Here is a 26,823-nt window from a genome sequence, read left to right as displayed (position 1 = left end):
CCTATGGTGATAACCCCTACAGTGTGATATAGCAATGGATACTGGTATTTTTACCGCAGGGCTTGATACACAGGCTCTCAGGTTGAGGATCATCGCGGGGTGTGTTGTGTACAGTGTGTCCTCGACCAGGGCGGCAATCATATCGCTGTCCGCTGCTCTGTCAGATCCCTAAAGGTGAAAAAGACAAAGCATAAGCATCACTTAACACAAATAGCTCCTTGTAGATCATTTCTTGGATACAATTTTTGTTGACTTGCATTAAAAACAATGATTGTGTTTTAATGTGTCACAGGCACATTGGCCTTAAAGTGAGCATCATTGCAATGGCAGGACACAGTAACTGAACGTTTTGCTGACATTGGCAAGTTACATTTATGCATCTGGCTGACACTTTGTACCTACAGTATACAACTTTATTTGTATGTGTGTTTTCTTGGGCATAGGTCTGGCTCAACTATGCTCAGATTAAGGCAAAAACGATTTATAGAAATGATCCAAATGGCCGACTCTTACCTCTTTATGAACTCTTTGGCATGATGTTACGGTTAAAGAAAGCTGAGGTTGCCTGGAGAAAGTCCAGGATACAAGGAGACCCTCTTCCTCCACCTCCTCAAGACAGACCTTCAGCTACAGAAGCCCACATACAACATATTTTCACACCGGGAACATATTTCACAAGGCATTTAATTTGCAAAAGCAATATAATCATCGCCTGCCGCTTCATATTTTACTAGCCAGAGATGAAACATTAAACTGTGGCACTGCGCACCAAGTGCCGTCATTTGTTTGAGATGAGTATCGCATGCAATATTCATAGCCACTAAACCTCACAATCTACATTAAGCTATTGAGATGGAAAAAACTGGCAAACTGAGAGCCCCGGAGAGGACGTCAGACTAATGAAAGTTGAGTGTGCAGCTATGCAGACTGATGCAAACTCGCGAATGCAAATTCGTTTCATTTGTATTTTACCTGAGCCTGCATGGGCTCCATCGTGATCTGGTAGGTCTCCATGGAAACGGCTGCAGGTGACTGCTGAGTGACAGTCACGGGGAACGTTACGGTGTCAACCGAACAATTGCACTGCAGGACCTGGTTGTGGTTAAGAGTGTGATGAACAGAGACAAAACATGTTGGCACTTTATGAAAAAACACATAAAATAATCTATAATATGACGTATAGAAAAAATAAACATTAAAGGATTGACAAGAGGATGGATACATTGGCCTTAATTTGCTAAAGGTTTATGCACATAAATATGCAAATTTAAAGGCATGCATTAAATGCTCAGGTAGGTGCCTTTGACTGCTTACCATGCTGCGTGCCGATTGGTCTGTACAAGTCACATGGTCAATGGATGCTGAGTTTGGGAGCTGAAGGCTGTCATCAAAGGTGATTTGAATGGAGCTCTGAGAAGAAATAGAGAGTGTCAATTAGTTTATCTGCATATAAATTGCAGTTGAGTTCTGAGAAGGGAGTTCGGTGCCATCACTCTGCACGGTTCAGATTTGTCTCCCGGGCTAAATATTTATTTGCATGTTTATAATAAGCAGGAGCATTCATAGGTTTTCTCAGCTTCAAGAAATCCCATCTACATATGGATAGATGAAGGTGATAAACAGGCAAAGCAGCACTGCAATATCATCTACTACTTGCCCTGCAACGCTTTTATAATTTAGTACAGTGCAACTGAGAGAAAAAAAGGATCATTTTAATTAAAAACCTGCATAAATCACTAAACAGAAAGAGTGGGTGTTGAAATATAAAATAAACAGCAATCTAGTTAAGTTCTTGAGGAAAAAACAGGTTCCGGTCATGAAGTTTATTTAACTAAGTTTGGGAGGAGCATGGTCATGTGATCCAACCAATCAGTGCAAAGAGGTGCCTATAAATGGCAGTCCCTCACCTCTGTCCCGTGACGGATTTTTTGCAGCATCCCTCCTCCACCCCATCACCTCACTCTCATCTAGATTAATTTATCATAGTTAAAGAGAAGGGAGTACTCTGGGTTCAGGCTAAAATTCTGAGCTCGGAGCCCTCTCCTCGGACAGCACGCCAAATATGCTTTATCTCATTCCCTATCGATTACATGTTAATGCAAACTCGTGAATACAAGACTGTAACACAAGTTTGAATGTGTCATTATGTACATTTTAACAGTCAATTCTTGTGCATATCTTTCCTAAAAAAGGACATACCTTAGCATTTATTGTTTTTATATGCAGATAATTCTAGGTACAATGGCCTAGCACTGTCCCACACCGTATCAGGGAAACTTCTGCACTTTTAGAATCTTAAAAAAGCCAATGGGGACATCCCAATGTCCCTAAAAACAATACTGACAAAGCATAAGGGAATAAGCATACATCTAAACATTCAAAACTACCTTTAGCCAAAAACATTGGTCAGAAAAACCCATCATCAGGATATGACATAATTCTGTCCATGCAAACATGGCAGACTGCCATAACAACAAGGTGCCAACGAACCCTTTCATGCCAGACTTCCACAGATTGCAATGGAGATCATGCATTAAATACCAGTGACATGCTTATAATGACTCTTTTAGAAATGTAAAAGTTTGTTATATGAGCAAAGGTCTCTGATTTGGCCACACCTAAGTGAAATTAATAGCATGCCAATAATAGGATACAAGGACATAAGAGTAGAAACCCTCTTCAAGCATGACTGCCATAAGAGCACTGTGGTAATGCAAATAACGGAGAATAACCACAACAGTGTGTGGACAGCACTGACTCACGCTGCTGTCATTGATGGACGTGAAAGGACCACTTATAGCCATAAACATCATAAATGATTTAGCGTGTTGTGAAACAAGATAAGGGTGCTTACATGATACTGTCTGATTTGACATGACTGATCCTTTGTCTAAATCTTAATGGATCAGTCACATCAAAATAATATTTTAATGATGTTGAAAATGCCCATACTGGTGTACAAGAGAGGCTATATTTAGAAGCTAAAGTTAGCAGATAAGGATTAATTTAGGATTATACTCTAAAATTACCAAAGAGGGGACGGCAAGGATGTTTTTCTAGTAGAGTCGCAAAAGCTACAAAAAACAACACATAGAATTATGCTTTATTTTCATAGAAAGAATGTGAAACATGTATGTTGTTACATAATTTTCAGTTTTTAAAGAGTAACTAAACCCCTGGTCAGAGCCTGACTCCACCCACTGGCAATATTTGAAAAATGCAAGAAAAGTGGGCAGATCCACACGAAGATGAGATTGTAACAAGGGCGTGGTGAGCTTGAACCTGCTTACGTCACGAGTCATTTTTTGGACACAACATCCAATGGGAAAATTAAACTGCAGTAGCCACCGTTCAACCTGAAGAGGGCAGCAATCAAATGTTTTTCCACCATATATTGTAGTATTGAAACACTATGGGCCCTATCTTGCACCCAGCGCAATTGACTTTGTCAGTGACGCATGTATCATTCGTATTTTGCACCGGCGCCCAGCGGGTTTTTCCTTCCACAGACGCACGTCGGCAAACTAGGGAATGAACTTGCGCTCCCTGGGCGGTTCAGCGCAAAAAAGGAGGCGTGTTACGGCGCAAACCATGCCTGATGCTATTTTGCAATTTCAAAAAACAATTGCGCCACTGACCAGAAAAAAAAAGTTTAAAGTCAGTGGCGCGTTGCGTGTTGTTTATTATATGCTATTTTAAGGGCGCATGCTTGACCATAATGTATAGCATGCACAACGCGCATACACTTTGCATCTAATCTACACAGATGCAACAGTTATTTTTACAAATCATAAATTGTTACACTTAAAAATATTAATACACGAGATAAGGGGAATCATAGCATTGTGGTGATAGTTTTTATTTATTGTGTGGCTGCGTTAAAAAATTCTCATGCAAATAACGATTAAAATATTTTCATATATATACATTTTAAAATACATTTTCATGTAGAGGCAGATCCACCTCCTGTTACACGGCGTGCCCGATTTATGCTAGCAAGCTTGGGATTCCCCCGTCTCCTGACATCATTGTAGCGCTTGGCGCAACGATGGGGATGTCAGCTGATGAGACCGTGGCTATTTCCGCTCCTGGCGTACGCCTGGTAAATCCGTCATAATAATAGCAACCCGCCATGGAACTTGCGCACTTGCGTTTAAAGGGAATGTTGGATAGCGTTCTGATTGGTTTATTTGACGTTACGCCCAAACCACACCTATGAATAATGAACCTACTTCAGACCAACCCCTTATTGATTTGCGCCCGGCGCAAGAGTTATTTCTCACACCGGGAAAATAATAACAGCGCCCAAGATCCGCCCACAAACTCACTTGCGCACTGCGCTTCGCACTTGCGTTTCAGATCGTTAAAATAGGGCCTTTTATATCCAAATGTCAAAAAAATTACTAAAATCAATGAACAGCAGTAATAAAGCATCATTCTTACAGATCATTAACTAAAAAAGTTGGTTTAGGGTTTAGTTACTCTTTAAATATATGTTATTGTTATTCAAATTGATTTTAAAACATTTATAGAATTTCTCCCATCCCATTATCTAGCAAGTTATCACAAATGGCTTTAATTATTATGCAGAGTGGCTGCTGGTGACTTCTTTTTTCGAGGGTGCTCAATGCGAAGTTCGTCACAACATGTATGTAGCCTATCATCTGTGTGGTTCGTAATTTCAAAATATGTGTTCTGCGCGTGCAAATATGTATCCTTTGTGCATTACATGTCTTGTCAAAATAAGTGCCTGCTGCAGACGCGTCTGAAGGGTTTATGATAAAAGAGACGCTTGAATTTGCCAGATACTTGCATAATCTCATGTGTAATCAGAGTTTACAGTTAAGGGAGTGTCTTGCATGTATTTTGTGAACGTTACCGTCTCTTTCATCATAAACAGTTTTGACGCGTGTGCAGCAGGCACTTATTTTGACAAAACACGAGATGCACATGGTTCACATGACGCAACAAAAAAAATATTTTGAAAACAGGAGCAACACACTCTGAACACTTATTTTGAATTTGCGCTCCTCGGATGAGCAGTCACAAGCCGCCACTGATTATGCATCCCTAATATTTTTGTCCAAAATCATTAACATAGGCTGCTAATGCATATTTTGCATCTGGAAGTAGACCCTTAGTAAACTGACTAAGCTCACGCTATTTAATGTGCATGTCTGGTGTGCGACCCAACGCTGCACTTCTCGTCCGGTATGCGACCTCCTTAAGAAGAGGTTCACAATTCGCATCTTATGTTCTCACCCCTAACTGTACCACGGTAGTGCCATAGATTTGTTCCAAATGTAGTAGTCAATTAAAGGATGTCATTTACAAATGTATGAAGATTACAAATAAGACTTACTATGGTACACAAAAATAGGTTTTAATTACTTAAAATATATTTAAAATGTTAAAGTTGTACTGGAAGATAAAATCATGTATGAGATCTAGCTTACATTCATGAAGCGCGAATGGAATGTGTCAAAACACATACCAAACAACTAGTATACTTTATCAAACTGAAAGTATATGCCCCCTATGAACCTATTGCATAAAGAGCACTAGTATGGGATATTTTAAAATTAAAAGAGCTTGGCAAATTAAACGTATAAATAGATTCTTTCTCTTTGTATCTGTATTTTGCCAATGAGATCACAGGGCATGTTAGGTAGCATTTATTGGCTCAGTCCCTGAGCTATTGGAAAAGAAGAAAGGACACAAATTCCCTACTGTAGTGGCATATGTTCATTACTTTGCTTTAAGCATTGATCACAGATTTACACAAGCATTTTTTCTGTATAGTGTGCTGCATTGAGTGTCGTCTATTTCGTAGTGATGTCCGAACCCTTAGAAAACCACATCATTTCCAACCTTTGTTCACTTTTTACCCACAATGCACCCACCAACTCTCTTGTTCCAACGTGGGGCAATTAAAAGGCAACACTGGAGACATCAACTTTTACAAATGTAAGAAACCATTGTCCACCTACTGTACATTATGTCCATTTACTCATGTTTGTTCTTATTGAAAGTCATTTTCTATTTTTTATTAAATAAACCTGACATGGAGGTAATACTACACTAGACAATATACAACATATATTTCATACGCCTCTCTTTTTTTATATATTAGCCTATTGTTGTGTTTTTTGTGGAGTTCTGTTATTTGTGAAGTTTTGTTATTTCTTATGTATACGTTTAATCAAACATTTATTATATATTAGAGCAAAAAATGCTGCAAGTAACATTTATGTAGAAACATTCGCGGCCCAATAATGCAGTGTCTCTTTAAGAGAGGAGTGTGCATGTGACCGGTGTTTAATACACTACAAAAGGAAGCGCGAGATTCAGTTAGTTATATTGACGTTCAACCCGGTGTGCAGCCACTTGGTAAGCTCTTTATTTCATATGTTATCTTGACTGCATTTATGTTATATGCTTCATGTTATTTTATGTCACCATGCTATGTTTTGTACTGTGTTTACATTCGTTGCACGTTAAAGATAGCGCTATGCTTCGGTAGATCTAAGTTGTTAACTGATAACTTTAGAGCATAGCGTTATCTTTATAAAGTTGACTAGGTAGCGATATATATATATAACATTTTAGACTTATAAGATTGATGTGCCATACCTTTCATTCGTGTTTCGTTTCTTTGGCTTTGTGAATGTTTGGTTTTGTATGAGTCGCGGACCGGCATTTACATAACACAGTACTTCCTGGTTTGCCGCAGGGCATTCTGGGAGCTGTAGTTTCCTGCTTGTAAAAAGACTGTATGCTTTTTACATAGAGTTTGATAGGGCTTGAACATGGTGTATAGTATTTAGATATGAAGCTTATACATGAAATTTATGATGATGATATTATTATTATGTATTTGTATGCTACTAATATTATTATTATAGGATATTTGTATTTGATTTATATTTATATATTTATACTAATAATGTCTTGTATATTTGTATTTATATTTAAATACTATTGATAATGTTATATTTATATCTAATTTGTATTTATATATCTGTATTAATGGTATTATTGTGTATTTATATTTAATTCATATTTTTGATTAATGTTATTTATTATTATTGACTGCAAAGAACTGGGGAGCTGTACTGTTTGTAGTATGCAATGCATTTGAGAATGTTACACTTCTTATTATTTCAGGTTTATTACCTTGTTGCATTTTTGAAGAAAAAATAAAGAATACAGAAATGTGGAATACAGAGTAATATCCTTTTGTACACTGGGTTGCCCTTTCCGTGGGGAGAACACGGAACACCTATATTACTCAGTAATTACTGCTAAGCTACTTTACTACAATGCAAAATTGTGAAAAGCGCAACAGAAATACATTTCAATTGAATTATTAGTAAAGAATACAATTAACATGACAATAATATAATACAATATATTTTCCTTTATAATGATACAATACATACAACTACAAAAATATGAAAATAAGGTAAGCCCAATGCAACAAAAATGTCAGTGGCAGTATTTTCTGATGCAATGTATTTATGTGTTGGAAATCACTAGACGTTTCATCGGACGCCCACGTTTTGCTAAATCAAAGTGAACGTCGGTCTGTATTTGTTTATTGGTCTGGCTAGTGGCTAAACTGATCTCTGAAAAAATACCTTGTCGAAAATAAAATGTTTTGGTTTGCTAAAGACTAGGTGAGACGACGAGCATGAATCACAACTCTGCTGAGAGGTTTGGCAGCCAGGCAAAAATTCAATGACCTGTAGCTAACATTGTATACCTTCATTTTACACAGTGATGTTAGCTCAGTGTAATAGTTGATGCACATTAGATATGATATATGAACAACCCGTTTTTTTATGTTGTTGCTGCTGAAACCGCCTATAGGGAATCGTAAATCGTGTGTGATGTCAGCTCCCCACACTAAAGCTGTGTGATGTGAGAAATTCACTTTCTATGTGTGCTGATATAGAGACAGACAGGATAGTTTTTTCTTTAAATATGTCTATCTGATTGTCTCTTCAGCAATGAATCACCACAATACATATAATTTGCATACAGAGACAGATCCTTGTCATTTACATCACACATTTGCATGATCAACTCTGCTCTTTCACAGCATCACGCAGAGATTCACACATCTGACACTGGTTATTAGCCACTACTGACACCTGCACTGCAATGGCACCAACAACACACAAACCAGTATGTTGTTATTTTTCTTAAGAGGAACATTATTCAGTAATGGTAACTGTACTTGTTAAGCTTGCAGTAAGCTGTTTCCTTGAGTACCATTGAATAGATTCATGAATCGAATCAATGCATACATTTACTGAAAACAAAACATATAAATAACTTTTTGGTTTAATGACCCAATGATCCAGTTAATTCTTGAGCTAACAGCTCACTGGAAAAAAGATTATTACTTCGAATTTCAACCTATTCCTCACGCAGGGATTTATGCATTTGCGTGCAGTTTGGTGCATTTTTTAATCAATCAAACTTTACAGACATAGTCGGTACAAACTATTGTTGTGTTAAAATAACTGCAGTTTTTTTATGTTCTTTTGTGTTTTAGGAAAACTATAGCAATACAGGTTGCAAATGAAAAGGATTTTTCATTTTTAGGGGGAACTAACCTCATAGGTTTCGGTAATTAGCCTTTCTATTGCACATTATTCCCTAAAACAATAAACCGTGTTGAGATTTATTGTTGCGCTATTGTATTACCTCAGTCAATAATTTCTTAGCTCAGGGAAAACCTGCACATCCATTTACAGTGCTAAGGAAATTCTCTTTGGTGTATCAGCAGTTTCTGAGGTTCCATCAGTAAAATTAGGGATCTTAATGAAAAACAGAACCGGTCCACCCCCACTAAGCACACTCGAGCAAAAATCACCATGTCACTCTGCATTTTTAACAAAAGTCTTACAAAGTTCAAATCAAGAATGCATATTTGAGATAACAGACAAAAGCCATGCAGAAACTGATACTGCACGCATGCATTAATGTCGTTTGAAATGTATGATTGCATACACAGATGAGCTCATGGGAACTTTACGGCAGTTGTTTGAGCTTAGTATCAGTGTCTATAAATTTGTGGTTATGTTATCTTTATACTGTCTAATTTGGGTAATAAAGAAATGTTGAATAAACTTTTTATTGCATACCGTAGTAGTGCATTAATCAGACAATCAATGTCTTAGTCTTTGACGCCCATAGTGTGTGCTTATCTCAAGTGGAAGTTTGAAACCGTGTGTGTTTGTGTGGATGACACAGTGTATTCCTATCCACATTGGTACAATGTCACTATGAGTTCAAACCAATCTGCCTTGAAACACCCTCTGGCCCCTACAAACACAACACACCAATTCTTTGAACCAACTCAAAAATATTATTTTTCAAGACACTATGATGCAATTAGCAATCTTAAGTTTCCTTGGGTTAAATAATGCCAACAGTTGTGGAGAGAGGTGTGACATAATCTCACAATAAAGGACAATGGGGAGAAGTTGACGTGCACAGACTTTGCCGTGGGCCGTGCAGCATCCCACAGTATCGAGCTGTAACATTTTATTCACATCTGGGCCGCTGCCCCGCAGTTTATTCATAAGTCAATGTGAAAGCCTACGATGATTAATGCCTACATGAATAAAAATACAATCAGATTACAAATAATATTTCTTATGTTTGTTTTCCATGAATAGCCAATTGCTGTTTATGTAGTAATTATATTCAGTTATTACTCTTAAGAAAGAAAAATAATCATAAAAGCGCGAGAGGCTATAAACAGACAGAAATAAACTAACATGATTTTTGACCTTGAGATCACTGCCATTCTGTGTGTGCATTGGCAGACACTGTTATATTGTGCACTGCAGGCATGACAATGTGCTGTTCTGCCATCCCATCACATGCACAGTTGCCACACACACTCTTCATCACAGATGATGCTAACACAGGCACACATGCCTGCAGGACTGAGCCATATTAGCAAACGCTAAAACACTGAACACTCAATCGAGTGTATGTACAGTAAGTATGCATTAATGTTGTAATCTTTAGACACAGTAACATTGTTTGCTGCTCTTTAAACACTCCTTAAATGGGACATTTCACAAGACCCAAATAAATCTTTGGTGTCCTCAGAGTACGTATTTGAAATGTGCCGTATTTGGGTGTGTCCTTTCAAATACAAATGAGCTGATCTCCGCACTAATTGGCAGTGCCGTGGTTAGATAATGCGGATTAAGGGGCGGTATTATCCCCTTCTGACATCACAAGGGGAGTCAGATTTCAATGACCTAATTTTTCACATGCTTGCAGAGAATGGTTTACTAAAAGGCAAAATTTTCACCTACAAAATGGCAATTTTTACATGTTATAATAAATGATCTATATGGTATTTTGAGCCTGAACTTCAAATGTGTCCTCTGGGGATTTATTTTATTACTGGGTTGTTCTTTTACAAATTTTTTAGGTTAATAGAAGCACTGGGGACCCAGTTATAGCACTTAAACATGGAAAGTCAGATTTTCATGCCATGTCCCCTTGAAGCTGCTCCTGTATGGCTCAGCGGTAGAGCATTAGCAGTGCAAAAGGTCATGGGTTTAAACCCAAGGAACACCTATACTGATAAAAAATATACCATCTAGGACTGCAACAAAGAGTTAAAAATTCGATAATATTCAATAATAAAAATAGTGTTCAACAAAAATCATTATTGATTCGTTCGGTCTATGATGTCACTTGCCCACCACCGCACTGCAATAGCTTAAGAGCTTTTGCTGTATGGTGCATAAGGACCTCTGTGCAGCTTGCACTGTTGCAATGGGTGGTGGGCAAGTGACATCACAGACCAAACTAATCGATAATGACATTCTTTAAACACTATTTTCATCATCGAATATTACTGACTACTGTCCAATATTCGATTAATTGCAGCCGTAATATCTTGTAATGCACTGTTGAGTCACTTTGAATAAAATGATCTGCCAAATATGAATGTAAATGTAAGTAGCTGTAGGTGTCATACTTCGTATTTTGTGTGTGTATGTGTTTCATTCTCAGAGGACGTCCTTCTATTGTCATCATTGTCACAAATAACCAGCTGTGCAGATCATCCCAACCCCCCACACATCACCAAATCCCTAGATTACTAGAAGAGAGTGTTTGTGTATGAAGTATTTCAAAAAGAGAGAGAGAGAAAGAGAGAGAGAGAGAGAGAGAGAGAGAGAGAGAGAGAGAGAGAGAGGGAGGGGACGAGAAAGAGAGAGAGAGAGAGAAAGAGAGATGAAAGCCTCTAAGCCAGGGATGGGCAAACTATGGCCACATCTATCCAGCCCAACAAGCACTTTCATACAGCCTGTGAAGCAGTTTATAAATATAAAAAAAATAAGTTAAATTAAATAATTTGCTAATTTGCTGTTTTTAAAGACCACAACCTGTTTTTAACATGTATGGTTAAAAAAAGGCAATTAATCCGGTAAAAACATGTTTACTACACTAATTAAATCATGTTGATATCTGTAAATATGGCTCACAATGGATATGAAATCAGCATCTTGCTATGCTTAATATATTATTATGTGTATACAGTGGCGGCCAGTGACTTCTTTTTTCGAGGGCGCAGGATGATGCACACAGGATCTCTCAAGGCGAAGAACACATATTTTAAAAAAAGGAACCACACTCCGAACACTTATTTTGAATTAGCGCCCCTCGGTTGAGCATTCACGGGCCGCCACTGTGTGTATACCTACAGTATATTAGTAAATAAGTGTTTAATTTAATATTGACAACAACGATGGGTTTAATGGGAAGAGAGTTCTTTACTTCTTGTTTTCTTCCAAACAATCTTATCCTAATGACGAAAGTGTGCTTGGATCGGGCAAAGTACAGTGTGAGTGCTTGCTTCTGAGGGAGAAGGGTGGGGGGCAAAATCGCCCTCGGTCACGGTTTGGTTAGCTATAACATGAGTGTGCCCTTAATGGCCCAAAGCATCAGCCCAAACTACTCAGAGGAAATAAGTTCAGTCAAAAAGTCCTTTATTGTCATATGTGCAAGTCCTCTGTACAAGTACAATTAAAACCTTTCTTTAATGGTTTTTCACAGACTATAGATGGGTGTTTTGGTGTCCGCTCGCCATCCTTGTCAGACATAAAGAATCGATCTCCGAATGTGAATGAATGAATCTCATATGAGGCTCCTTTTTCAACTAGAAGGTCAATGTTGTTTTTCACTTGCGACAAAACAACGAATTATCTGTGCATTTATATGGAACTATGCTTTAGGAGCTATTACTCTACTCCCTCTTTACGTCGCATTCGGAGATCGATACATCTTGACTGGCAAGATGGCGGCGAGCGGACACCAAAACAGCCAAAGTCAGTTGTTCAAAACCTTCTTTTTATTAAACTCTGTGTACACAAACAATGTTCTCAATGCTCGAGTTCATGTGTAGAGACACAGGTGATACTTCGAGCAAAGAATCATGTTGTGTCGAGCCTTCTTAGTGTTGTTAAAAAGTGATTTTGATGCTCAAAACATATTGAAGGCATAGTTTCTAGTTCTTTTGCGACCACTTCAGGAACCCAAAATGGCGGAAGACAAGTTTGAGATGTTTGAGATGTTAGTGACGTCAGCTGATATTCATGAATACACTCTTGTAGACTTAGAGTGTTTCAACCCAAGTAGGGACAACCCATCCACTGTGTTAAAAAGCAGCACATATAGAAATCTAGGTTAATTTAACCAAACATTTGGGTTTGTACAAATTTGACTTAACCTTGGGTAAAACAACTCACAATTTTACAGTGAAGAAACAATTCAATAGACATTTACTGCCATCTACATAAGTAAAAATGAAGGCAACCACTAGGGTGCCCCCCACACATTTTAAGACGTTTGTCTCTATTGCTTATTCTGGTTCGCTTTTCAATGCAGAAACCATAACTTAAAATGGGCTGAATTCAGAAACCCTTCTTATTAGCGTCACCGGTGGCCACTAAGTGAACTTCAATCGGCAACTTTTTGCTAGGGCACATACCCCATAGTGACGTGAGCTAGCCTCAGCCAAAACAGTGAGTAAGCGTGATTCACCGACATCATGTTGACAGATGAGATGAGGTTAATTTATTTTAAGGCAAAGCTCTCTGAACCAGACATAAAGTCACATTCTTTAAATTTTTCCTGGCAAAATCGTCGCAATCGTCCTTTATATAAAAATGTTATATGGCTTTTATAAACAACCTAGGAAGTTGGAGGAATTCTTTTATTATTTTGTTTTCAAGCTGTTCATACATTGCCTATGATAAAGCAACTAATACATGAAAAATATAGCTATATTAATAAGTAAGTAAACAAAAAAGGGTGTGAACAACAAGAATGTGGAGGTTCAACAGAAAATGATGAAAGAAACCTCTCTCTCTCTCTCTCTCGCTTTCTCTTTCTCGCTCCAACCTAAGAGGTGGTCGCCATGGCAAGGGCAAAAACCATGGTGTTTGTTTTCATGTTGCTATGTCAACAGATGACTTCAGTGTTTCAGAGGGGCCAAGAAAAAGTTGCTTGATCTCATGCACTCTTGATCTGAGCTAACGCTTATAAGAAACTCTCACACACTGGAGAAACCCCTCTGTCAGGTTTTTCAGGTCAGAAGAACTCGGGATGAACAAATAGCTGGTCTGCTTAAGGCTGGAATACACTGCTCGGTTTTTTGCTTTGATTTGCTGTCTGGAGGACTTGACAATAGTGGCCCAAAAGTAACCACCCAACAATTTAGCAATTTAGCACATGTCTGAAAAATTATAAAAATATGTTCCTGAAGAGTTCATATTAGTACCCCAGAGGTTCACATTAGTACCAAATGAATTCTGACTTATTAACACAGTTTAAAGGGCACCTATGGTCTGATTCACGATTTTACATTTCCTTTGTTGTGTAAGTGTGTATCAGTACATGTTAACGATATGGAAAAGGTACAAACCCCAAAGTAAACGATGACGCGAGTTATGGTCTCCAACGTAAATCTCTTTTCTTGGACTACAACAAACACACGGATTGTAGGCAACAGTTTACTTCCTGGTTTTTGGCGATGTAGACAAGACCGACATTATCATAATTCCTCCCGCTTGGAAACATGGTAAGGAGCGTCACAATTCCGGCTGATGGCAGAGGTATTCAGGCCAATCACAACGTACAGATTAGCTGGCCAATCAGAGACCGTTTTTTACAAAATCTGTCCGTTTCAGGAAGACAAGGGAAATCTGGAGCTACAAATATAAATATATAAATGTACGGTATGTGGAAAATAATGTGTTTTTTGAACCATAAACCATGCAAACACATTGTAATATATCAAATACCCAAAATAACGTTGTTTTTTGAATGAAATAGGTGCTCTTAAAGAGCTGTAATTCTCATGCTAAACAAATGCAAGGTGTGGGGCCAGACTCACTCAAAAGGTTTTTTTCGAACATGGGTACCCATTACGTCTAATTGACCCCACGTTCCTTTTATGGGCACTTGTCCGGGAAAAGCACGCCCACACGTCAATTAGAGTGAGAGCAAGAACGCGCATTAGCGTTGTTTCTTCGAGTAGAAGTCACAGGTATTACTATCAAATATAATGGGTTTATGTTTGTTCCCTGCATTTTAGAAAGGGTTGCTTCACAAACAAGGCTCAGCCATACAATATAGTTCTCATTTCCGCTTAAAAAATCGGCATGTTTTATTTTGTGCCACCATCCTTACTCGTGTAACTACTCATGTAACAGCCTTTAAATAGGGAAAACATGGAAGTGTTTGGTGGCTTCTAAATTCATCCCTGTTTGGATCCTAAGGAATGAATGGGGCTAGACTAAATGCTAACACATTCATGACGCGCTGTACAAAGATTAAGTGCATGCATTCAAAAAAACAGATATGTATTAATTTGTCTAAGTGAAGTAAGAACATAGTAAAATATTGAAAAACTGTGGTGTTTTCCTTTAAAGAAAGATTCTAGAACAAAGCGTCTAAAATAGAAACATCTCCCCAAAGTCCAATCTAACAGAGGAATATTTAACTAGCACATGCAGGTCACCTCTAAGATAGAGTCACGTGAGCAACATTTCACTGTGATATGAAGGCACTATAAATTCTGTTCCAGTTATTGTAGATTAAATTGAAAGGCCTACTTTGACGACGGCATTCCTTCTCATTAGGTCTGATTATCTGCAAGGTTTTTTGCATTCTTAAATGTCACTTTCCATGACCACTCAGTGGATTGAAGCCAGTTTCTTAATTATTATGTTCTCTCAGTTAGCCAAACATCTCTCCTTTTGTATTATTATCATTGCAAAACTATTGTCAAGTTATTCTATGATAAAATAGTTTCACATCATAATAGTAAAAAGAAACAAAATGGAGCAAAACAAGTAAAGTTGGGAAGACATCTCATGAAGCATATTCATTGCTCTCAACTATTTTGTAAAATGTAAACAACAATCACAGGATTACTAAACTGTGTGCTAATGTAAAAGAGTTTCAGGAAAAGAACAGATGCTGACAGCCTGAACACAGATACAACTTAGAATTTGGAATGATATGTGTATAAGGGGACAAGATTTAGAATCAAAAAAGTATAATGCAATCTAATGAACTTTGAGCTTTTTTAAGGCTTTCACTAGTGATGCACCGATGTATCGGCTGCCATATAACCTTTGTTGAGCTGGCTCAAATGTCTTGGACAATTAAAGAAACAGACTGCACTTTAGTGGGGGAAAAGAAGTCGAACTTTTTTTGAAGTAGCAATATTTATACTCTGTTTAAAGCAATAGCACCGGCATTATTTATGTTTATTAAAGAAATCTATTATATGTAAGAAAATGAGTTAATGTTGTTAATAAAATAAATGAAGAATATCAAAAACCACCTTTGAAGGTTGTCATGTTGTCGTATTATATTTGTTTTAGCTTAATTTGTGCCACCTCTTATTATGTTGGTCAGTTGAATGTTAATTAGATCCAATCCATGTTCAGTAAAAATAATTTGATGCAGAAATAAACTAGCTAATAGACTAACTGTATAGTATTGTATAAAAGTGTTTAATATCGGTATCGGCCAGAAGTTGTCTGTTTAAATCGGTATCGCCCCCCCCCCCCAAAAAAAATCCTATCGGTGCATCACTACCTTTCACACCTGAACCAGTTTATCCTGGGTCTTTGCTAACCTGGATAAACATAATATCATGTTTACACATACGAGATCAAAACATTGACTAGGCAAATAACCCACAGTTAACTACACAGCGAAAAGCCTTCTAAATTCTGGGAAGTGCAGAACAGCTAAATGATGACCATCCTTGTTATACTAAGCCTGCATCACATAACACCACATAATACCAATACAACCTGTATGTTTACATCCAGCCATAAAACCATAATCCCAGTAATATAACCTGTGTGTTTACATGCAGTCCTGAAAACTATTATCTCACTAATACACTGTTTACATACAGTCATCAAAGTCATCTCATCAGTTTTTATAACTAGAGAAGTCTTCAATTACAGTATGATAAAACCTCACTATTAATTTATTCTTCAAATTTTCACATCTATATACATTGTATAGGTCAAAATCATGTAAAGATCATGTTCCATGGAGATATTTGTATTTTTTTTTTTACAGTAAATATATCAAAACTTTATTTTTGTGAGTGGGTGACATCATTTAATGACCAACTTTAAAGGCGATTTTCTCAATATTTAGATTTTTTGCACCCTCAGTTTCCAGATTTTCAAGTAGTTGTATCCGTGCAAAATATTTTGCCCTATCCTAACAAATCATACGTCAATTGAAAGCTTTAATATTCAGCTTTTTAGATGATGTATATAATGTTTCAAACAAAGCGACCCTTATGACTGGTTTTGTTGTCTGTGGTCATGTTTAAAATTACTAACCATAGTTCAACACTTAACATTAAATCAATTCTGACTCACTCTTGCATGGGGATTTTTAACACTTTAGACTATTCATTAGGATAAGCCTTCCTCCTGGACTCCCTGATATCCCATGTGCACAATCTGCTGACAGCATAACCCATTGAAGCTGCGGTTTTGGTTCTTAGCCAAAGCGAGCACCTACATTAAACAGCAAACTAGCCAATACACTTATATAAGCCTCTATATTCTTAACCAGAAAAAAGACCAGCATACTCTGTTGAAATTCAAACTAAAGGAGAAAATATGCATTCTACCTTATTAAAGGTCCCGTTCTTTCTGTGTTTTTTAAGCTTTGATTGCGTTTACAGTGCGCAAAATAACATGTGTTCATTTTTCACGTGTACAATTTACTTATCTGTATAGCGCTGTTTTCACTGTCCGTGCTTCAGAAATACGTATCGAGTTCTGATTGTGTAGTTTGTTAAGTGTGTTGTGATTCGATAGCAGCTTAGCTTGCCGTTAGCTTAGCTGGCGACTGACGTATTCCTGTGGGCGGAATTTAGTCAAAAAACTGTTCTACTGACGTCGTTAAAGCAGGAAGTAGAGGGCTGTAGTCCAAACCAGCCGTTCGCTGTAGGCTTTGAAAGGGGAATTCTGTTAAAGAAAATATATTGCCTGGCAGTGAACTGTGAGCTTTATAATTTTACAGGTATTGTTTATGCTATTATAGCAACATTACACACTAACTAGGGTTTAAAAAATGGCATCAGAAAGAACGTGACCTTTAACACTGTTTCAGAGTTGGATTCCTCATGATAAACATAGGCAAAGTGTCAAAAAAGCAGTTGTGCCGAATGCACTTTGCCAGTGTTCGTACAAGTTTCGGAATTTTTTTTCGAACATGAAAGATTCTTATGTAACAATCTTGCTCATTTTCTTTTATGGGCAAATTCAGTGCAGGAAGTACAGTGGAAGTTCTTATATGGGCACTTTAACGGGAATAGCACACACCAACCAAGAGCTGACACAAAATCAACATCACCAAAGAAGTGTGTCGTTGTTTGTGAGAAAAATTAAAGCTTGTGCAGCTTCCCAAAGAACCCAGCATTTTGGAAACAATGGATATAGTTTGTTTATCCGGGGTAGTAGCAGAGTTGTGCGTCTTTGTTTGTTTAACGCTGGATTTTGTTGAAATGGGGCGGTCCCAACAAGGTCATATGTCACAAATGGTAAGTAAAACTGCATCAGATGTCTGTATTTTTTGGCAATCAGCACGTAAGTGCATATAATGTAAACAACACAAATATGTAATGATTCATAATTTATCCAGAGAAAGTGGGAGAATGTTTTGTGTGTGTTGCTTGTACGTGACTCACTTTTCCCACATTACTCCTCAAACGGGGGTCTGGTTTATTCGGAAAGAATCTGTAAAGCTGATCTGTCTTTTATAAATCTGAAAAAATTAAAGACTCTTTAAATATATGATGGATGTAATACTACTCTGTAGGTACACAAGATTAACACGAGATAAGCAGAAACAGCTCATGTTATGTGAGCTTTAACTGTGTTCTGTAGCCTTTTCTTCCCCCTGCTTTGAGAACCTGAGAAAATAAATGGGTTGCTGAACTGGCACAACTATTGGCTGGAGACCAGTACGGAAATGAGATGGAAGGAGATATACATACATATTGTTACTTTTCTCTACAGCTCTCAAAGTTAAATGTCTAAATCCACAAAACAAACAAGTTTGCATGTGTTGTCAAACCCAGCAGGAGGGGCCTGTCTGGTGAAAATATCATTTCTGCATTCTGCTCATAACTTACCAGGCTAAACATGCAGATTATTATCGCCTACAAAGATTACAAAGCTGAAAGGATTTTTAAAGACACCATGACGTAAAGACCATTCCGGCTGATTTTCACAATTGTGCATGACCTTATGGATGGACATCACTTATTCGCTCACACTGGGCTTTGATATTTACACAGATCAAATAGAGTTAGAGTTAAATTTAGGAGCGGAGACCTTTAAATAACACACAAGCCCTAAACAAGCACACTTACAGCAGACAAGTGGATACACAGGAAAAATTTGTTGCTAAAGAGACCTTTAACCCAGATGTGTGTAATTTTTTGAGATCTACTGTTTTCTACATAAATTTAAAGAATATTATATGAAAATATATTGCGCCTCCTGCAGCCATGTTACGGCAGCAAAGTCCTTGATTATTACGCAAGAATAAGAGTATAGTTCCTAGCCATATCTGCCTAGAAAATCTGTAGAAAAGCTTTAATTTTCTGTCAGTCTTAGTACATGAAGAATCAAGTTTTAAATAGGAAAAATATTGAAACTCTTTGGTTATTTTTTTGCGCGATGCTAATGGTCTAATCAGATTCAATAGATTATGCTAAGCTATGCTAAAAGTGGTAACACCAGAACCGAAGATTAGCTGAATGGATTCCAAAACGGTAAAAATCATATATTTAACTCTAGGGGAGCTGAAAAATAAACATATTTTCCAAAAAGTGGAGTGTCACTTTAAATATAAACCAACTACATGTTATGATATAGTTAGTAAGAGCATTGAATATTATGCAAAAATTTGACTTTTATATAATCATCCTTATTCACAAAACATTAACACTGATTAGCCAAAAGATGAAATTGCTAATTCGGATACATGAGATAATGTCTAAAGGGAATGAGATGCTTGTTAAACACAAACCTGTCTCTCACTCCTGCTTCCCCTGACACTCTCACACCCACACATTCACTAACAAGTAGCCAGGCCATGATATTGTGCCTACACACTTACTCAACCTATAAATATACTTACGCATGTATAAGCACGCATGAAGCGATAAAACACATGCCTATCTGTACACCAAACTCTTACAAATATTACTACACATTTCATTTTGCTTGTCAAATCAAACTCACCCCTTGCCTGCAGGCCTGTTCGTTGAGCGCTCGCACCCAGGCTCTCTGCCAGTGCTCCCTGAATGACTTGAACGCAAAGAGCGATGACAAAAGACCTTTGACCCCTGCCTCTGTGTCACTTCCAACCCCATCTCGCCCCGGCCTCAGCCTTAGGAGGGAACCCCACACGCCGCCCGTCAGGGTCTGGTGGGTGAGACTCAGGGGCAGCTGCCAGGGGGTCTCCCGCTTACCCTGCACCCTGGTGCCCTGCCCAGGTCGAAGCAAGGCCAGTGAGAATTGAACAAGCCAGGCTAGGACGACCAACAGCGAGGCACAGAAGAGCACCACCTGAACCAGCCAATTTACGTCCTGGAAAGTCGTCATCTCCCTGATCAATGAATCACTTCAGTCTCATTTTTATGAAATCTTGACTCACAAAGGTTCGAATTCTGGAGAGAGAAAAACACAAGTAGACTGGAAAATTATTGGATGCAGGCAAACAGGCATACAGCAATGACAGATGTTATTACGATATCGTAGGAAAATTTTACGTTCAAAAGCTAAATTTCATGTTATTTTTACAGATTTTTGAAAGTCTCCTTACCAAAACAAACCATATTACAGTTTGCACCACAATAATATAGTTATTACTACAATTATTGTTATTACTATAAAACTAAAATAAATTTATAATACATAATTTACATAAAATACATATTATAAAGAGTTGTAGTTATAAAACACTCAGTTTTTCCAGCAACAATGATTGTAGTTAACATTGTTAGAGGTTACCATGGTAACTGTTTTGTAGGTATAACAAGGCCTCTTCGTATTAAAACACCCTTGCAAGTGTACGTGTCGTGTATGTACCACCACATGTGCTTAAAAGTTTAAACAGTTAAGCAAACTGACTGAGCATTTCGGTGAAAGTGTGACATTTAATGCCAGTCCTGTCCTGAAACCAGAGAAGTCCCAACTTCTTTCAGAAAACTTAGATCAGCTTGCTTTTTAATCGCAAAGTCTACCCCTAGAACCCTGTCTGATGTAAACCCGGTCCAATTCTGTCACGACCAGCGCTGATATCAGTGGTTTCTGGGTCAGCGTTGCACTGCAACGTCGACTCGAAGTAGCCCGAGGGTTCATCGTAACTTTCCATATATGCATTGAAATTGACAGCTAATGCAAAGCCTTATAATGACCGCATATGATGACGCTCAAATTATATCGTGCACGTCTTCATCGCCCTCACTGATCACCATTTCAGTAGCACAGTCCCTGTCTTAAAATCTAGCTTCAAATCAATGACGTATACAAAGCGATTGAACGACAAAGCAAAAGGTGAATTAATACCGATTGGGTGTAAAACGTTGTCTTCGGACACCACTGTAAACGCTAGCTAGAGATCACCAGCTCCATTGCTACATCATGTCTTCGTAATCCCAACACCAGTAGGTCCTAGCATCTTCTGCGATTAAACCAGAGTTGATCGTTACATGGCCTCTTTTTGGTGAATCTTCGGCATGCTAAATAAAATATAAGCCATTTAAAATATTCACTGCTGTCAACGCAAAAGAAAATGTGTCCTCCCACTGTAGGTGTCGGACGTTCTGTAATGGTAATGCGCCAGATACAGAACAGACGAGCTGTCAAGTGCTGTAGCAACACACACCGACCGCGCACGCACTGCATGTATTTAAAGAGACACGCAATGTTCCCAACAGCAGGAGCTGCGTATGCGCGATGCTCATACCCCTTCTACTCAAACGCTCTTTTACTGACTCGTATTGTCGTAAACATAGGGTTTGTATACAGGCGAGCTTTCTACTGCGAACGTGGCAGAATTCTAATCACTGTTTTTGAACTGTCTGTAATGCCTGTTATAAACGGACTGTTAATGAACATGCATTTATATCAACTAAATAACGTTTGTATAACTAAGTAATCGTTTTCAGAAATATACTAACAATACACACCTACAGGCAAGAATAATTATTTTCTTTATAAAATGAAACCGAATGTATCTTATATTAGTTGTTTCTGTCATACTATCACATAATATTTAAAAATAACAGCAAAAAATATTCGTATGGTACTATATAAATGGGACTTTTAACAAACTCTTTTGTATGTTTCCGGTTGTGTTACGCCTAAAAAGGTTCGATCAAACCCAAGATGACAGTAAATCTATTAACATAAATTTCATTGATAAACACCTACATTATTTCTGTCATAACATACCGTTAGTATTAAACAGAATTATGCTTTAAATCTATTAGAGTCAACAGCCTCTAGAATGTATAACAAGACCGAGGTATTATTGTAACCCGTCGGCGGACGGATTATGTTGACGGAAGTAGACGTGGATTTTGTGATGAAAGAAACCTACACTACACACTGACATATCTACAACGTTTAGAAGTCAAAGCTGCTTACATTATGCCGTTGAATTAGTTTCTGAGTTGGTTCATTTGTTGTAGGTCTCTTTTTACCCGATTTACGGATATCTGAACTACCGTTCATTCATTCAGTGCTTTTAAATAATAACAGTTCGGTCCGTTTGAACATAAACATCTCGTATGTAATTCAGACTCGAGCTTTCATGCAGTAATGGCTGCACACAAGTCTTTAGCTGTTTAGTTAAGAGTCTCGGAGAAACTGGTTCAGTGTCAGTTCCAGTATGGGTATACAACTTAGTTGTAAACTTTGTTGACAGCAAACGCTCTTTTCAACAACAGATTTAGTTCATAGAGCGACGTATAGTTATTTATAGTAAGTACAGTATAGTAGTTGTATAGTTGTCAATCCCTAAAGATGTCTCCTGTTCCTGTCCTTCCTCTTATCATAAACTTTTTAATGTCTGCAATGGGGTGCATTGCAACAATCAAGCTTATTCCAGCCTTTAAGGATCATTTCATATCTGCAAGACTTTTTGGATTGGACCTAAATAAAACCACAAAAAAACAAGTGTAAGTGTTTTTAAACTAAATATATATGATATATATATTAAGTAGAAGTATGCAATGTAGTTTAATGTCTAAAAACTGATATTCACTTTTGTTTTTATTTTTTGACTAGGCCTGAGTCCCAAGGTGTAATAAGTGGGACAGTCTTCCTCATCATTCTCTTCCTCTTCATCCCTGTCCCCTTCCTCAAGTGCTTCATGGAAGAACAATGTCAGCGGTTCCCTCACAATGAGGTACATTTCTGGTGAAATCATGTATTGCAATACAATTGTAAATAAAATTCTTATCATCCAGTAGCATCAAAGTATTATTGTGATACAATCTCGTATCATCACTGTGTGTATTATATATACACCACAGGACTTTTTCCTCATACAATGCCAGTTTAATCACATTCTCATTACTGAAATATCCCCTTTGATTTGTGATATGTCTATGTAGTTTGTTCAGATTATTGGTGCTTTGTTGGCCATCTGCTGCATGATCTTCCTGGGTTTCGCTGATGATGTTCTGAACCTACGATGGAGACACAAGCTTCTGCTGCCCACTATGGCCTCCCTTCCTCTCCTTATGGTTTACTTTACTAACTTTGGTAACACCGTCATTGTCGTGCCCAAACCTTTTCGTCTCCTGTTGGGGATGCATCTGGACTTGGGTGAGTTTGACTCTGTTTTGTTGTAAATGTTGGTTGCCTTTTGGGGTTTGTTTGTTTATTCTTAATGCCTTTCCAGCATCTATGGCTATATTCATGGCGAGAACCAGTTATACACAAGTTAATCCACACAAGTTATTCGATACAGATGTTGGGGGAGGGTCAGTTAACATGTTGAGTTTACCTAACCTGTATGTTTCTGGCCTGTGGGAGAAAACCGGAGTACCGAAGTAAACCCACGCTGGGAAAAAATAACCTAGTCCGGCCAGTTGGGGTAAATTTGATTATATTGGTAATATTAAAAGCACTTGTTTATATTTTGTGTTTCAGGCATTCTGTATTACGTGTACATGGGAATGTTGGCTGTATTCTGCACAAATGCTATCAACATCTTGGCTGGTATCAATGGCATTGAGTCAGGACAGGCTCTCTTTATATCTGGGTCCATCATTGTCTTTAATTTACTGGAACTTAATGGTAAGATGTTGACCTATTTGCAATCAATGCTTCGTTTGCTGTATTTGTTCATTTATTCATGTTTCTTAAAATAGGTAAATGTCTAGATACCAAAATGGAAATGAAAATATTGGGTCAATTAAGGATATTAAGCTCTTGTTTAAGCCTCACAAATATTGCTTGAGATTTTAATAAACCTGTAACATAGACCTAAGCTCTAAACATCTCTTTTGATGTTCTTTTCTTTCAGGAGACTATAGGGATGACCATGTGTTTTCTTTGTACTTCATGATTCCCTTCTTCTTCACCACTTTAGCCCTTTTCTACCACAACTGGTTTGTAAAAAAATGGCTTTTTAAAACTATATTTCTTATAATCTCAATTCAATAATTCAATAATTTTTAAATTCCTCTCTACAGGTACCCTTCGTCTGTGTTTGTGGGAGACACATTCTGTTATTTTGCTGGAATGACGTTTGCAGTGGTTGGAATCCTGGGCCACTTCAGCAAAACCATGCTGCTCTTCTTCATCCCCCAAGTCGTCAACTTCATTTACTCTCTGCCTCAACTGTTTCACATTATTCCCTGCCCTAGACATCGTCTGCCTAGGTGTGTTATTACAGTAAAATTTTTAAAGCATGATAAAACAATGAATACATTTAAATATAAATGTATATGTGATTGCAGATATTTTGCAATGGGAACTTTTATTTGGAATAACTTGCCATATCACCTGTTCTTTGATCTGTTGTCTCTAATAAGTAAACAAGTATTTAACAAGTAAATATTTGCTTGAGGTTTCAGTTTATGGGTTTACTATAATTCTTGTCTTGCAAATGTATGTGGTAGTAATAAGATATCAGTAGTGTTGCTGAAGTATCTTGTTTCAGAGCTCGAACGTTCACCTCTAAAATGTATTTTGGCAGGTTAAATTCAGACACAGGAAAGCTTGGCATGAGTTACTCCAAGTTCAAACGGAAAGACCTAGGCAAATTAGGACAACTGATTCTGAAGGTAATACACATGACATTGTCAGTACTTATCTTAGTTTATAAAGCCTATTATCGCACCCACTCTAAATGCTGATACTTTTTCCCCAATGATAATTTGTGTATAACAAAGTGTATAACATATGTTCCACTGCAATGTATGGCATTTATGTTCTTTTTTATTTGCCTGGCATAATGGAGTCACCCTACTGTTGATTATATACAGTGGCAAGAAAAATTATGTGACCCTTTTGGAATTTCATGATTTTCTGAATAAATTTGTCTTAGTGTGATGTGATCTGACCTTCATCTAAGTCAAAGGTATTGAAAATATTGTGTTTCTAAAAATAATGACACAACACTTTCTGATCTTTCATGTCTTTATGGAACACACCCATTCAACATGGCAGTGGAAAAGTAAGTGAACCCTTAAAATTAATAACTGGTTGACCCCCCCCTTGGCAGCAATAACATCAACCAGGTGCTTCATGTAGCTTTGAGGAGGAACTTTAGACCATTCCTGGCAGAACTGCTATAGCGCTGTCATATTCTTTGGATGTCTCATGCGTATGGCTCTCTTGAAGTCAATCCATAGCATCTCTATTTGGTTGAGGTCTGGGCACTCCAAAAGGTGGATTTTGTTTTTCGAAAGCCATTCTGTTGTTTACTTGCTCCAGTGTTTTGGGTCGTTGTCCTGTTGCATAACCCACCTTCTACACAGTTTCAGCTGACGTACAGACATTCTCACATTATCCTCACAAGAATTGTATGATATACTTGGGAATTTATCTTCCCCTCAATGATTGCAAGCAGGCCAGGCCCTGATACAGCAAAGCAGGCGCAAATCAATGTTCTTTTTGGTAAGCAGTGGCTTCCTTCCTGGTGTCCTGCTGTGGATACCCTGCTTGTTCAGTGTTTTACGTATTGTAGACTCATGAACAGAGATGTTAGCAAGTCATTCTGCATTGTTTCTTTACCTCATTGATGAGTCTTCGTTGTGCTCTTGATGGCATTTTGACTGGGTGCCCACTTCTTAGTAGACTAGCAACAGTCCCAAAGCATCTCCATTTGTAGTTTGTTTGCTTAACTGTAGACTGGTGAATTTCTAAAGTCTTTGAAATAACTTTGTAACCCTTTCTAGCTTTAGGTAAATCAAAAATTCATGATTGTAGCTCCTATGAAAGATCCAAAAGTTTGAGGGGTTTTTATCAGTTTTTGTTTTTTGGTTGTTCTCAATAAACATGAAAGATCAGATTTTTTGTGTTATTTTTGGACACATTATGTTTCAATACCCTTCACTTGATGAAGATCAGATCACATTTTATGACAAATTTATTCAGAAAACTATGACATTCCAAAAGGTTCACATACTTTTTCTTGCCACTGTATCTACACACTGTAAGATGAGGCAAAAATAGTAAGCATAATGTTTATTTCGAGAACACACTCTACTTGGGAAATCAAGTTTGAATGGTACTCCCTCTTCCATCCTACAGGTGGCAGAAATGCTATGGCTTCTGGATGTGCGTAGGGGACAGGAGGCAGACGATGAGTTTATTGAGTGTAACAACATGACCCTTATCAACCTGGTACTAAAAATACTGGGACCTACCCATGAGAAAACCCTGACGGCAGTCATGCTGTTTATGCAGGTGGGCTTACGTTACATTTTGAATATTTCTTGTATCAAAGATGAGACTTTTAATGGTTTAACGATACATTGTATTTACAGGTCTTAGGAAGTGCCGTAGCATTTGGAATCCGGTATCAACTTGTCCGTCTTTTCTACGATGTCTAGACCCTCAAGCTCAGTCTGTAAAATCCTGAAAGACTTCACAACCTGCTGCTCTCAACTGGAGACGACCATAGTTGACTGACTAAAAAATTTTTGGATGATTGCAAAACTGCCAGTTCTCTATAAACTATGGGGTCTTATTA

The 26,823-nt window shown here is 37.7% G+C and overlaps 2 protein-coding genes across 3 annotated transcripts in view; one reads left to right on the top strand and one right to left on the bottom strand.

Moving 5' to 3' along the window:
• Positions 1-21,524, bottom strand: part of c2cd2l (c2cd2 like) — a 29,902-nt gene extending 8,378 nt beyond the window's left edge. For both annotated transcript variants that reach the window (XM_065250187.1, XM_065250188.1), the window contains exons 1-6: positions 21,177-21,524; positions 19,848-20,275; positions 1,315-1,410; positions 973-1,092; positions 514-627; positions 55-168 (exon numbers count right to left, since the gene is read on the bottom strand). In XM_065250187.1, coding sequence (XP_065106259.1) covers positions 55-168; positions 514-627; positions 973-1,092; positions 1,315-1,410; positions 19,848-20,210 — 807 coding nt within the window. In that variant the 5' untranslated portion in view covers positions 20,211-20,275; positions 21,177-21,524. The remainder of the gene's footprint in view (positions 1-54; positions 169-513; positions 628-972; positions 1,093-1,314; positions 1,411-19,847; positions 20,276-21,176) is intronic.
• A 478-nt stretch (positions 21,525-22,002) lies between these two features.
• On the top strand, positions 22,003-26,774 carry dpagt1 (dolichyl-phosphate (UDP-N-acetylglucosamine) N-acetylglucosaminephosphotransferase 1 (GlcNAc-1-P transferase)). Its single transcript, XM_065250186.2, has 9 exons — positions 22,003-22,792; positions 22,902-23,022; positions 23,231-23,444; positions 23,772-23,918; positions 24,148-24,232; positions 24,317-24,505; positions 24,823-24,910; positions 26,382-26,537; positions 26,618-26,774. The coding sequence occupies exons 1-9, from the start codon at positions 22,638-22,640 to the stop codon at positions 26,681-26,683; spliced, it is 1,221 nt and encodes a 406-aa protein (XP_065106258.1). The 5' UTR covers positions 22,003-22,637; the 3' UTR covers positions 26,684-26,774.
• The last annotated feature ends 49 nt before the right edge of the window (positions 26,775-26,823 follow it).

This window comes from Paramisgurnus dabryanus, chromosome 5 (genome assembly GCF_030506205.2).
Source record: "Paramisgurnus dabryanus chromosome 5, PD_genome_1.1, whole genome shotgun sequence".
Taxonomy (NCBI): domain Eukaryota; kingdom Metazoa; phylum Chordata; class Actinopteri; order Cypriniformes; family Cobitidae; genus Paramisgurnus; species Paramisgurnus dabryanus.
Note: the sequence above shows the minus strand (reverse complement) of the source record. Positions and strands in the feature narration are given on the sequence as shown.

What these genes read in the sequence shown, in the direction of transcription:
- dpagt1 (XM_065250186.2), top strand. Translation starts at nt 22,638, where the DNA reads ATGTCTCCTGTTCCTGTCCTTCCTCTTATCATAAACTTTTTAATGTCT. An exon ending in GCCCTTTTCTACCACAACTG is followed by an intron (nt 24,233 to 24,316) that starts GTTTGTAAAAAA and finishes TCCTCTCTACAG; the next exon opens with GTACCCTTCGTCTGTGTTTG. An exon ending in CCTAGACATCGTCTGCCTAG is followed by an intron (nt 24,506 to 24,822) that starts GTGTGTTATTAC and finishes GTATTTTGGCAG; the next exon opens with GTTAAATTCAGACACAGGAA.